Source organism: Pelodiscus sinensis, chromosome 8 (genome assembly GCF_052426305.1).
Source record: "Pelodiscus sinensis isolate ZL-2025 chromosome 8, ASM5242630v1, whole genome shotgun sequence".
In the NCBI taxonomy this organism is placed as follows: Eukaryota; Metazoa; Chordata; order Testudines; family Trionychidae; genus Pelodiscus; species Pelodiscus sinensis.
Genome location: NC_143059.1, coordinates 40,319,151 through 40,333,334, shown reverse-complemented (window position 1 = coordinate 40,333,334; position 14,184 = coordinate 40,319,151). Strand labels below are relative to the sequence as shown.

The window sequence follows — 14,184 nt, the reverse complement described above, 5'->3', positions numbered from 1 at the left end:
TCCAGTGTAGACAAGCCCTTACTTAGAACACTCCTGAATTATGTTTGTGTTACACTGTTGATTCATATTTAACCTGACTTTGAAGAATCTAGGAGGATTTAGTTTGGGGCATCATGCTCAATTCATTCTTTTCCTCATATTTCTAGTGTTAATAACATGCTTTTTGTTCTCTTTTTAAGAAAAATAAAATTAAAAATTAGGTCATGTGCATTCTGCATCATCAAGGAATCTATATGAACAGTTTTTACATGCTTAAGTGGTATGTGGGTTTGTTCAGAAAAGAGAATAGTTAGGATTTCAGGTTCAAAATAGCATTTGAGCCTGAGTCTATAGAAATGTACAATCTTGACAGTCAGAAAAATAACAGGCTTGGGATCAGTTTGGAACTGAAGACAGGAAGGTGAACAGTGCAGTTTCCAAACATAATACTGAACATAAACTGATCCAGAGAATAATGTTTGAAGGCACTCTTGAAGGTAAGAAAACTCAGAGAGGTCAGGAATAAAAAAAATGCATGAATATTTAAAGCATAAGTTTGTCTTTATGATAAAATATGTCATAATTTTCCTGCAGTTCATTTTATAAAGCACTGCATAGTCTTCTATTCTCGCATAAAAATAATGTAAGCATTATTACAATTTTCTCATCAGACTCTATGCAAGTAACCCTTTTAATGCAGTGGCAAAGAACGGACAGATAATAATCTACAAAAAGGAAAGTCAAGACTCAAGAACCTGTACATGTTCACTAATAGGAGTACCAGAATAAAAAACTATTTGTAACTATTGGGTTAAGTTCTGGTTTCACTAGATGTCACCTCTAATCCCCCATCTATGCAAAGCAGGTCCAACATCTTGTTAAATTCACCACCTTGACTTAAAGCAAACACTCACCTGCATTTTTGTTTTTGTATTCCTCCAAAGGAACAGATGTTCTGGATGTAACATCTTTGACAGCTTGTCTAAGTTTTCTTTGTTCTTTTCGATATTTCTTAGCAGTACTCTGCTGCTTAAACTGTTTATTCTTTAACTTGTTGTCAAGTTTTATTTTACTAGTTTTCAACAACTTGCGAAAGCTTGGAACTCGTTTTTTATTTTTTCTCTGGAAACCAACAGAAAACTTCAGTGAATGGATTCATGTTTATTTTTATTTTTAAAAAACCCACACAAACTGTATTTATGTTACAGATTTAAACCTGTCACGCTAAAGCTCACTAAGACCAGTCCTAGATAACAAATGTATTGTGAGCAGAAATTTCTGTGGTTAGGTTTAAGTATACCCAATTCCTAGTTAATGAAATGAACTGCATTTAAGCCGAATAACTTGGAAACAAATGGGCCATAGATTTTACAGAGAAACATTTCTGAACAATCCTAGTTCTATACAAAATATCCAGCACAGAAAGCAATGCAGTTTAAATACATAGCACTTGTATAGCCTCCCCTTTTTATAGGAGGGATTATTATGAAAGTGGTGAGGGGATAGCTGACATTTTAGAGTACCTCTGTCCCCATTAGTGTAGTTTCACACATGGACACACAAACGTGACCATACTGATATTGATGTGATGTGTTCCTAGGACGAGCTGTGCAGCATGTAGCACAATGGAATCCTAGTTCAGAAGCAGGGGTCCCCAGGGGCGTGGCAATGCAAAGAACGCCCCTGTTAATTTTATCAGCAGCATCTGCTCTGCTGCTCGGCTCTGTGGGGGAGACCAAGTGCACATTTCGGAAGGAGCCCGCCTCGCCCCCAGAGATCACGGAGACGTAACTAGCCAGCGCTGCCGCTAGCCAGGAGAGCTTCCCCCCAGGCCTCGTCCCCCTCATCGACACCCGCCCTGCGTGCGCGCCCCGGTGCTGCTGACGGGGACAGGGAGTCTCGGCCGGTCTCAAGCTGAGCCAGGAGCCGGCTCCGTGCGCTCAATCCCCAGCCCGGCGGGAAAGAGGCTGCGTCGGCCTCAGCGGCCGGTGCCAGGCGCTCGGGCGGGGGCCACAAGATGCCCGATACCTGCCCCCGCCCGCGCCACGCGGGAGGCCGCCACGCTCTAAGCGCCCCTCCCACAGCCCCACAGGGCCCCGCTTCCCCGCCCTCGGCTCCCCCCCGTGAGAGCCCTCCCCCCGGCCCACTCTCCCTCACAGGCGCGCGCTACCGCCAGCCGCCCTCCCACAGCCCGGCGCCCGCTCGCTCCGAGCCCCGCCACAGCCCCGCTCCCTCTCACAGCCCCACCCGCCGCGGGCCAGGTCGCTCACCGGCTTCATGGTGGGGCCTGTCGGGGTCCCAGACACACGCGGGCGCTGCGCAGGCCCGGAAGCGCGGGGCGGGGGCGGGGGCGGAGCTGCCTCACAGCGGCCTCTGGCGGCGGCCAGTAGCGCTGCCGCGGCTGCAGGGCTCGGCCCGTCACTTCCCTTCCGCGCTCGTCAGCGCGCTGGGCTGCAGCAGCCTGGCGACCGCAACAGCAGCGGCCCTTGGAAAACGAGTCCAGAGCTGCCCGGCGAGCCGCCTTGCTGGAAGCGTGAAAACCGTTCGTGGGCCGGCTCGTGTGGCTGCGGCATCGTTCCTCAGTGAGATGCAGGCGGAGGCTGGGACAGGAGTGTCTGCACGGATGCAGGAGAGTGGGGCAGGAGCCCCTGAAGGGGAAGCTCTTGCGGCCTCTTGTTTATTTCAACCAAGCTGAAGGGAAACATTGATTAGTGCTAGAGAGCCTGCGACCTTCACCCACGGGCACGGGGACCATTGTTAAAGTGGAAGTGAGAGCCATTGAACCAAACTGAGCTATGAAAGAGACCACTTCATGACATGGTTTCTTTCATGAAATAGAAACCACCTCCCTGGGCTGAGCGCAGGGTAGCCGGGCTGGAGAAAAGAGAAGCTGCTTCTCTTGGCTCCAGCCTGGCTGCTCTGCGCTCAGCCCAGAAGGAGCGTGGGTCAGAGGCTTCCCTCCGTGGCTGGTGTAGGGAACTCTCTGCCCCCAACCTTGTTCCCTCTCTCCTGCCCCAAACCTGGCCCCCACACTGCTACCCCCGTTCCCTCCCTTGCCCCCCCCCACCCTGCTACAGAAACCTGCCCCCAGGCATCCTGCCCCCTGCAGAAACCAGTTCTCTCTGGCATCCTGTCCCCCTGCCTTCCCCACTAGAGAAACCTGTCCCCCTGCTCCTCCCTGCAGAAACCTGTCCCCCCCAGCACCGTCCCCTGCTGCAGAAACCTCTCCTTCTGGCACCCTGCCCTCACTGACACCCTGTTCCCTGCCCCAGAACCCACTAGCACACCTCCCCAGTACTGTGGCCCCTGCTCCCGAATGACTTTTCTATGGGTCAGTGACCCCTGACATGGCAGGGAACCTGCCATTCTCATTAAGACAATGCAGAAACTTTGTGTTTAACATAGTATTTTATTTAAAAATGAAGCCTGGTCAACAAACCCCCAACTGGGGCCAAGCCCCCATCTAGCCACAACCACTTCTTCCCCAGACCCTAGATCTGAGCCTATCAAACACTGGAACCCCTTGCCCAAGCCCCTCATACCCCAACTCAAATTCCTGCACACTCTCATCCACAAGCCTGTGGCTTGCTTAGTACCCCAACACTGCCCAGCCTGGAGTCCCCTCCCCAAGCCAGTGTCCCCTTTACCTCCTCCTGATTTCCTCCCAGAGCTTGCACTGCTCACCCCTTCCCACATCCAAATCCCTCATTCCCACCCCAGAGACTACAAAAACTCTTCTGGATCCAGGGTTGCACTTGTTCTTCTGCTCTTTTAGTGGAAGAGCAGACAGGCTCTTTCGGTCACCCCTATACTCCTCTTTCCACAAGGAATAAGGGGACTTCCAAAAGAAGGGTTTTTTTTCCTGAGAGGCCAAATGTTGGAAAAACCTCTTCCTACAGAAGAATTTTTTTTTTTTTTAAAGCAGCAGTATAAAGTTTGGGGATAGCAAGTGATGGAGAGGAGGAGAATTGAGAGGGTGGGGCTTCAAGGAAGGGGCGGGGCAGTAGGTCTTGGCTTGGTCTGTCATTTAAAAAGTGATCTTGGGTGTAAAAAGGTTGGCAACCATTGCCCTAAGCCAAAATGACAAAATGGGGAAAAAAATATTCCCAACCAGTAACAGGCAAATGTCATCTGAAAGTACCCACTTCTGTATAATAGCAGAATCACCCACTTACACTCCTGTTCACTTTACACAGCATAAAGCTAACTTGTTTCAAATTCATGAATACAGCTTTCAAAAGAAAAAGCATAGTGGCACTGGCCCAGTTGGGCCAAAAATAAGCCTACTGAACTTTTAAAACTGGCTGAAGTTAGAATGAGCTAGCCCAACAAAGTATCAATAAAATGGTTAAAGGCTATTTCATTTGTTTTACAACATGTGTTTGGCTTATCCTTGAGAAGGGATTTGTTACATTCCTTCGAAATGGTGGTGTACTAGTTTGTTTTGCACCAGCAATGCTCATTTTATAAAGGACCATTCTTTAGCCTCCATTATCTGACTTTTCTATCCCTCCACATGCTTATCACATCACCACACCAGGGCTTCTCAAGAGGTAAGCTGAACCCTTTAGCTTCGCTAAGACTGGTACTAGATCATTCACCTTTACTGATGACGTAGCTAACTAATATAGCTAACAATAGGTTGGAGTTTGGTACCAAGTCTCGTATGAAGAGCTGAAAGCCATCAGGTCTCGCTCCCTTTTTAAGGCCATACTTGACAAAGCCCTGGCTAGAATGATTTTAGTTGCCGTTGGGCTTGAGCAGGGGATTGTACTAGATGACTGCCTGAGGTCTCTTTCAACCCTAATCATCTATAATTAGATTTATCCTCCATTAGCATGCAACATCAGCAGAAGAAAGCCTGAATCTAAGGTGATTATATAGCAACTGTGAAAAATTGGGACACTTGCCTCCCAACCATGGGGATAGGGGAGTACAGTTGTATACATAAAACAAACGCATGTTATCTTCTATACCCAAACTACTATCCAATTAATGTTAACCACTTTATTATGTACATTGTAATGCTGTCTTCCTCTGATCTACTGACAGAGGAACAGTCACCATCATATCTCCGTCTAAATTTTCACCATTTCCTTGACTCAGAACAAGGCTTGGTGATGACAGCAGATTGATTTCCACCTCCAACTCACACCATCAGAAAACCCCTTGTCTGAACAAATTCAACATGTGCCTTTGTGTCAACAATGAAGTAAGGAGTGACTTGAATATAAATCAGAGTTTTCCCCATTGTCTTGACTGTCCCTGGCAGCACAGCTAACATGCCTATTAGAAAGACAACAAAATACCCCTTGACTCTGGCTCCATCAGTGACCCAGGAAGAGGACCACAAGTTGAAACATTTTCATGAGGGGCATTCCACATCCCCAACCCTAGCTCATCAGCAAACCAGCACTATCAGGATCAATATCAATTCATTTGTATTACAGTAGAACTCAAAGATCTCACTATGCTGGATATTGTACATACATCAAATAGGATAAAACAGAAACGTTGCTGAATCTATCACCTGGAATCATCATCAATTTAGCGCATCAAGCTCACAAATTAGTCATTTCAATTTTCCTCACTGCGAGAAAATCCTTTACGTACAACTTAGATTGAAGATAAAAGTTTAGGCAATAGTTTTCTGCTGTATTCAATTAAAGACGACACCCGAAAATGGAATAAAGACTCAAATATTTGTTCTGCCTATGAGTTTTATTTACACAGGAATTATTAGTGGTCTTAAGTGAAGGCTAGATCCCTTTTATATACAATTTTATATACATGTTTATACTTGAAAAGTAAGAAAACTGTACAACAGAACTCAAAAACAAAAAGACAAATAAATTGGATCCAGAGTAGTGAATATATAAGGAAAAAAATCTCAGACATTTTAAACTGTGTGTTGAGTAGTATATTTAAATGTAGTTTTAAACCAGAGAGCAACATAAAAAGTTTACACCACACTGTAATTCAAATTTTTAACCAGAACAAGTTATGCAGATTCTGCTTTTAACACTGGACAACTGAAAAAACCTCCCAAATTTAAAAATATGTAATGAAATCTGACTTCATTTCCACAGAGGAACCAGTTACAAAATCACAGGTAAGCAATATATTTACATTAAATACTATCAAAAATGGACTTTGAAAGAGCAAGTCAGTCACTTGCAGTATTATATCTGCAATTTCTAATCACTAAGATCAAAAGTTGTGTTCTATATATTTTAAAGACTAGGAAATATTGAAAATATCTGCTTGTGTGACATGTACCATCTCATCTTATTTTCATACAATTAAAAGAAAAAAAATCAGAGTATTGCCAAACAATATGCTTTTTGGACTGTTCAGTATTGCACACCATAAGAGAACATTTCAAAAACAATTCCCTATCTGCATTTTTTTTCCCAGCATGTGTGTGTGTGGACTGAAATTTTTAGGATCTATTCCCCTTAAAACTTAGAGACTGTCCTCAATAGCTTGTTTCATTAGTGTTTACCATCAAGAATAAATGTGAACCATTTTTTTTTAATAGTAATGGTTAAGTAAGATACAATCTTCTGGTGGTAAGTAACTGTTTGTGGAATACTCAATTCCTTTAACATAAGCTGCACTCTCAACGCTTCAGAAAACAAATGCTTGTAACCATCTGTAACTTAAGGTTTATTGTATATCTACACTGTAAATAAGGTAATTATAGCACAGGTAAAAGCATACATGTGCTAGCTTTACTCTAGCAGGGGCGGGGCGGGGGGGGGGGGGCGGGGAGGGGGATGGAGGGAGAGAGGGGAGGGAGGAGAGAAGAGGAGTGTGTGGCTAACATGACCAAAGAGGTATCATACAGGCTAGCCATTCCAGTCTAAAACCAGGGACCCTGATGTATAGTCAGCTGGCTACCTTACACTGAATCCATGATTTCACTATGATTGTTATCCATTGTAGCATCAGTATGCCGTATCTACCCATGAAATCATTACACCTTAATTTCAGTGTACACAGACTTTTATTATAAAACTACAAATAATGGACCTGATCTTGCCAGCATTTAAGTCAACTGGACTTTTGTTACTGACTTTATTTGTAGCAGAACTGGGCATAATATTTCCATAGTTCTTAAGTTACATTTGCCTAAGCTGAAGAATGAATCTACAACTGAAGTGAGCTAAATTAAGACATACTCCAAACCTTCATATAACCTGGTACAAGCACACCTAAACTCATTTGGTCCACAATATTTCTTACTAGTTAATTGTGGAGGTAATATGTACCAGCATTTGGTTCAGATAGCAGTTCTTGGGCCTTATTTAACATTTTCCTCACTCCCCCAAAAAAGTGCCTTTGTGGTATTTGTAAAAAATGTATGCCTCAAAATTTTTGTAAGTACCAACAAAAGTTATTACAAATTTTATTGCATTAAGCAGATTCTTTTTAAATATTAAATATGTATTACTTTCTCAGTTTCACAAGTTTTAGTATTTTGCTCTCTGTGAAAACAATTCTTCCCACAAAAAGCTATTTAATACTGGCAACAGGGTGAAGATTTCATCCGTTTCTACCACTATATTCAGTCAATACTGCCTTTCCTCAGGTTTCTTTTCTCTATAGTGGTTTTCACATAGAAATGATGTAATAATTCCTTTTCATTCAAGTGGTTTTCTGCAATTTCTATAGATCTTTATATTATGGAGATTAGCTTTTCAGCGCTGGGCTATGGTTCTTGTCCCCTTCTTTGTTGTCCTTCATTAGTGACGCAAACACCTATAAATCAATATTAAAAATATAAGTTAACATTTATTTTAACCTGCAACTCATTTTAATTATTAAAAGTATCATCTAATTCAATCTCCTGCACTCATGGCAAGACTAAGTATTCTCAAGAGCAGTGGTTCTGAAAGTGTTCCGCAAAATCGCTTTCAGAAACACATTAACTGGCTACCCTGGTTTGTTTATTTACTGGCGCTGCGGCCACGGAGCCTCGCAGCTCCCATTGGCTCCGTTTCCTCCTTTACAGCCAAGGGGAGCCACAGGAAGTGGCGTGGACCAGGCCACCGCTTCCCGCAGCTCCCCTTGGCTGTGACGCCAGTAAATAAATCAGGGTGGCCAGGTAACGTGTTTCTGAAAGTGATTTCGCAGAATGCTTTCAGAAACACTGCTTTAGAATCTAGACCATTCTGACAGGTGTTTATCTAACCTGCTCTTAAAAATACATTTTTCTTCCTCCTTCTTGTACTATGTACTTAAAAACCATTATGTCCCCTCAGACTCTTCTCCTGACTAAACAAACCCAATTTTTTCCAATCTGCCCTCATGTCATTTTTGTTGCTCTTCTCTAAACTATTTCCAATTTTCCCACATCTTTCCTGAGATGGACACAATACTCCAGTTGAGGTCTAATCACCATGGAGTAGAATAGAAGAATTATTCCCTCTGTCTTATAATTTTGGGATGGGTTAGCAGAAGCATTGTGTTTGCTTTCTTTGTAACAGTGTTGCATTGATGACTCATTTAGCCTGTAAGACATTATAACCCCCAGATCACTTTCCACAGTATTCTTCCTCATGCAGTCATTTCCTATTTTGTGGGTGTTGAACTGATTGTTCCATTCTAAGTAGAGTATTTTGCATTTGTCATTATTGAGTTTCATTATATTTAATGCAAATTATTTCTCCAGTTTGTCTAGATTATTTTGAATTACTATCTTCCACTGCACTTGAAACCCCTCCCAGCTTGTTAACATCCACACACTTTATACGTGTACACTCTATGCCATTATCTAAGTCACTGGTGAAGAAAGTCAACAGATCCAGAACCAGAATCGATCCCTGTGGGACCAAACTTGTCATCTGCCCTTCCAGCACAACTGAACTATGGATAACAACTCTCTGAGAATGGTTTATACCAGCCAGTTATGCATCTAAGGATGCTAAAATTTAGATTAATCAACTAATTGAATAGTCAATGTAATGTGCATCAACTATTCAATTTGTTGATAAGAGCCCTTGCAAGCTCTTGCTACATTTCAAAGGCTGAAGCGCTGCGGGGAGCACGGCCAGCAGGGGACTCAAGTAGTCCCCTGCTGGCCCCGTGCTCACAGCGGAACTTTGCTTTTGAAATGTACAAGAGCCCTCCCAGGGCAAAAGCCTTATTAAAAATCAAAATAGACCTAATCTACTACTCCATCCATTCACAAGTCTTGCTACCCTTCAGAAAAAGGTATCAGGTTGACCTGATATGATCTGTCCTTGACAAATCATGACAACTGTTACTTTTCACTTTGTTTTTACAAACATCTAGAAGAATTATTTGCTCCATTATCTTTCCAGGTACAAAAGTTAAACTGACTGGTCTGTAATTCCCCAGCTTGTCCTTATTTCCAATTTATAGATTGGAATTACATTTGCCCCCTTTCCAGTCTTCTGGAATCTCTCCCATCTTCCATGACTTTTCAAAGATAATTGCTAAAGGCTCAGATCTCCTCAATCAGCTCCTTGTATATTCTAGGAGGCATTTAATCAACCCTAGTGTCCTGAAGATATTTAACTTATCTAAGTATCTTTTCCCTATTTTATCTTCATTTTCATTAGCATTCACTATGTTAGACTTCCAATGACCACCAACCTTCTTAGTGAAAAATCAAAACAAGTAAGTTATTAAGCGCCTCTCTCATTTTCAGATTTTCTATTATTGTTTCCCTCCCACATTGAGTAATGAACCTACCCAGCACTTAGTCATCTTCTTGCTTCTGATGTAATGGAGTTAACCTACATGTTTTCAAATTACACAGGCCACTACCTATTTTGAGACATGCGTACTAACAACTTTTAGACATTTTCACTCACCTGGGCCCATTTTTTGTTACTATTCTGCATCTGAACAGCTGCAATGCAACTAAAAAGCTTTTCCGATGTGATGTCTTCAGGCAGTTTTGTTAGAAACTGTGCTATGTGAATGAAGTCCAACTGTAAGAGGATATCTTCATATAATCGAAGGATTCCTAATCCTGTTCTAAACAAAAACTCTTCTCCATCTCTACAAAATACATCCCAGACACGACAGGCCAGATCAAGTGGTAGTGACTTGCTATAGAGTGTGAAGATCCTGTAATTGCATAAAAAATGGTAATTGGTTAGTGCTACCGTTCTACTTCAGAATCATAATCAGATCCAATATCCTGTCCTTTCTCTAAGTTACTGAAAAAGCCATAACATGACAATTAGCACTGACATGTTCAAGAGCCAAATGTTTTCTAGTTTTATCCTGTCAGACTATTGCAACAAAAGTTAGCAGAGGTTTATATCAGGGCTACTCAACTTTGGAAGCCCCGGGTGCCACAATGATACTCACAGACCATGCGGAGGGCCGCAACTTGTGTGTGTGTGTGTGCGCGCGCGCGCGCACGCACACACAAATAGCTTCTCTCACACTGACAGGCATGAATACAAAGATTAAGCCTTAAGCCGTGGCACCAAGCCCAAACGTGGCCAGAGTGAACCTATCAGCACCTCTCAGGTTCTGCCCACCATGTTAAGCAGCCAGAACTTCCCACAATGACCCAGCGCTCCTGGCAGCTCCTCCCTGGGGGCTGGAAACGCTGACACCCTGTACCTGTGTCTCAGCCAGCCCGTTTGCTTGAGTCTTTCAATGCTCTCCCCGCCTGGGAGACGCCTCACCATTGGAAAGTGTGTTCCCAGTGGAGGCCATGTTCAAAGGATCCCACCCGTGGGCTGCATGTTGAGCCCCACGTAAACCCAAACTGAGTAGCCCTGGTTTAAACAGTCCCCCTAGAATCTGAACTCCCAATCTAAGATAAGACTCTCTCTCCTTTTCACCCATGCTACAGGGAATACTCCATTGAGAGCTTCCCTCTTTCCCTCCCTCTCCCTCAGCAATTTAGATACCTTCCATCCACTGCAATTCAGATGGCTCCAAAGAGACAGTGTGAAGCAGAGATATACAGCACTCTGTATCAGGTGCTGAATCTGGTTTGCTATAGCCATTAACTTACCAGTCTATCAAGTATATATCTGGAGTAAGACTATATGATTTGAAGTGAAGGAATAGTCTTGGGAGATTTTCTTCAAAGAATACTTCAAATGCTGCAAAATATTTCAGCATCTGTAGGGGGAGTATCAGAAAAAGCGAGGATCTTAAAACTTTAAAATTCTTCCATAGAACAACTAATGTTGCTTTTTTTATTTCTCTAGAAATATATCAACTAACTAATCACACTAGCTTGTCTAATCCTAACCATCATTAGACACTGCTTGCTATCCACAAAAAAAAAGGGATTAAAAGGTTATAATAGTAAAATAAGTTCTGAATCCAAGAACAAAATCAAGGTTTAATACTTCACAATTTGTTAGCATACCATGCTGTGATCCACACGAAAAAAGGCCAGCTGGCATGGCTTGTTTAGGAGGTTTGCAAAGGCAATGAAAGCATCTGCCTCTTCTAGGTTGAGAATGAGTACTGCAGCAATGAAGGACATCCCTTGTACCTTCAATAGAGAAGTGCAATTAGCGTGCACAGAGAAGTGCAATTAGCGCGCACAGAATAAATAGCACAGTATCTAAAATGTATAATATGCAATGTGTCATTAACCATTATGTGCAAAATTATGTGATGTTTATAAGGAAATATGGTTAAGTAAAGGCAAAATATTAAATCGGGTATACAAAATTCTTTACAGCATGTAGCAAAAAAACAGAGATAACATAGTACCAAGAAAACGATATTTATTTTGCAGAAGCAAGTTGCGAATGTTTGTGTCAGTTTCCAGGAAGACTTTGGGTAATCAAAAGGTGCTCTGGAATTTGGAATACCCCCTCTTTAGTCTCAGAGGCGGGATGCAGAGCTCATTGCAGAGAGATCTTGACCCTAAATTCATTGTTAAAGTATGGGGACTGCTACAAGAAAATTAAAGCACATGGTAAGGGTTCAGGCATAGCTATGGTGACCATATTTGCTGAACCAAAATTAGGGACATGTTAGCCATACCCCCTGCCACAAGAAGTCCCACCCATGGAGGTAGTATTCCTGGGGTCAAGAAGGATACGTGACCAGAAGTAAAGGGTGTCGTGTGACCCCTCTAAAAACTCCTCCCACCATCCTGCGACTAACTGGGATGGGTTTGACCCTCACAGGATCCCCCCATGCAACTATCCTGCAATTGCATTAACACAACTTGCATTGCATTAACTTGGGGGGGGAAGCCAGGGAAAGCATTCCCTCAAGATTTCCTCCCATGTGTGGAGTGAATTTTGTCTTGTGCACCAGTATTGAGTTCATGTACGCTTGTTTGGATGTGTGCCACTATGGCACCCAAGTTATTAATAAAGGTCTTATAAACCTCTCAATTTTTCCTTTGCTGCTATGTCTCCTACCCTCTCCTCGCCCCATCCGCTCCTCTGCTGCTCCCCATCCCTCACCCTCCTCTGCTATCCTGGCTCCTGCCCTTCTCACTCCCCATAGCCTTTGTGTACCTGCCCTCTTCCCTGCACCAGCCCTTCTCTTCCCGCTGTGTACACTCCTCCTCTAGCCCCACTCTGATCATCTGTAGCTACCCTTCCCTCCCTCTCCCCACCTGCCCTGCCTCTGTCCTCTGGTGCCCATCCCTCTCCTCCCCATGTCTGCCCTTCTACTTCACCCCCACAATCCCCTGGTACTTGCACTTGCCCTTACTTCTGTACCTCCCTGGTTCCTCTCCCTTCCCTCACTGCCCCTGCCCTCCTTCTCCCTGGTGCCTACTCCTCCTTTCAACCACTTCTCCTGGCACCCACTCCTCCACTCGCCCCCATTGTCCCTCCCCTCTCATCTCCCAGCATCACCCTGTGCCTTCCTTTTTCGCACCTCCACTGACACTTCCTTCCCATCCTCCCTCCTGCCCTTTTCCGCATTGTCTCCTCTTAGACAAATACCGGGGGGCTCTCCTCCACCCTGCCTCTTGGTGCCTTCCCCTTTCTTCTTTTCCTTTCCTGCCCCCTCTCCTCTCAACACAAGCCCCGTTCTCTCCTCACCCCCACAGTGCTATTTTTAGTACTGCAGTCCTGGTCCCTGTGGGCTGCCTGGCTCCAGCTGGAGTCAGGCGACAGCCGCACGAGGCCCATTCCAGTGAGGCTGCACCGGTTTGAACGCGCCTTGTGTGGCTGCTGCTTGACTCCAGTTGGAGCTGAGGCTGCCTGCAGGGACTCCAACCACAATACTAAAAATAGCAACGTGGGCATACCCCGCCCTGCAGTGCCCCAGGTACTGTCACCGGACCAGGACCCCATGCAGCAGAGGCAGTGGGGGAAGGGAGGGGAGGACAGTGGAAAGGGCTGCATGCTACTGGAAGCCAGCCCAGCTGCCCTACACTCCCTGCTGGGGGGGTATGGGGGAAAGCTGCTGCGCCACATGAGGAGCAATGGCACAGCACCATTTCTTGCTTCTTCCCACAAGCCAGCATCCCCATCAAGTAGTGAAATGTCCGGCGGGACTTTCCGGGACATTTCACTACTTGATGGGGCACTGGGCCAGAGTATTTAAATTCAGGACTGTCCCAGAAAAATCAGGACATACGGTTAGCGTAGGCATAGCCAACCAGTGTTTAGAAAAGGGGCAATGCTCCAGCCACACAGTAAAGTCAACTGGAACATTCCAATGAGTTGTTTTCATACCCTTGGGTCCTATATAAATTGTTAGCGACATTTAAATTTTTGCACTTCTGCTGCCTGGAAATCTAGGAGCAAGGAAGTCAGAGTATCTACCAATTTCTCCTATCATTTCTACCTGTTAAGATGTCTCACCTCCATCTCATCTAGACCAGTGTTTCTCAACTTTTTTTTTTTTTTTTATAAATTACCCCTTTTAAAAAAAATTATAAGTATCCCCAGTCCCTACAGTTTTCAGACGCAATGGTAGAAAAAACATTTGTGTAACACATTTGTTTAAACAACTTAGTTGTAGCCAGACAGGACATTATTTTTGAAACTTTCAGGTATAAAAAGTGCAAGTGCTATAAAACTTAACCAAAATTCTGTTTTCTCCACATTTCAGTTGTGTTGACATCCCCTCCCCCCCCCCCCAGACTTCTCTCAAGTATCCTTAAGGTACTCATACCACTGGTTGGTAAACACTGATCTAGACAACCACCGTATTGGGGGACTTTTTTATTTTATTTTATTTTTTAAGAAAGAGCATTTTAACAGTAAATCTAAATAT

General features: G+C 43.9%; 2 protein-coding genes across 4 annotated transcripts in view; both read right to left on the bottom strand.

The window, feature by feature from the left end:
- The window catches only part of NOC3L (NOC3 like DNA replication regulator), a 30,535-nt gene extending 28,160 nt beyond the window's left edge, over nt 1-2,375 (bottom strand). The window contains exons 1-2 of one of the 2 annotated variants that reach the window (XM_075935140.2): nt 2,250-2,375; nt 894-1,101 (exon numbers count right to left, since the gene is read on the bottom strand). In XM_075935140.2, the coding sequence (XP_075791255.2) occupies nt 894-1,101; nt 2,250-2,258 (217 nt within the window). In that variant the 5' untranslated portion in view covers nt 2,259-2,375. Of the gene's footprint in view, nt 1-893; nt 1,102-1,502; nt 2,035-2,249 lie in introns of those variants that run through there. The other variant, XM_075935139.2, reaches the window with a different exon arrangement.
- A 3,289-nt stretch (nt 2,376-5,664) lies between these two features.
- The window catches only part of TBC1D12 (TBC1 domain family member 12), an 82,480-nt gene continuing 73,960 nt past the window's right edge, over nt 5,665-14,184 (bottom strand). The window contains exons 10-13 of one of the 2 annotated variants that reach the window (XM_075935141.2): nt 11,354-11,482; nt 10,991-11,100; nt 9,825-10,083; nt 5,665-7,743 (exon numbers count right to left, since the gene is read on the bottom strand). In XM_075935141.2, coding sequence (XP_075791256.2) covers nt 7,675-7,743; nt 9,825-10,083; nt 10,991-11,100; nt 11,354-11,482 — 567 coding nt within the window. In that variant the 3' untranslated portion in view covers nt 5,665-7,674. The remainder of the gene's footprint in view (nt 7,744-9,824; nt 10,084-10,990; nt 11,101-11,353; nt 11,483-14,184) is intronic. The other variant, XM_075935142.2, reaches the window with a different exon arrangement.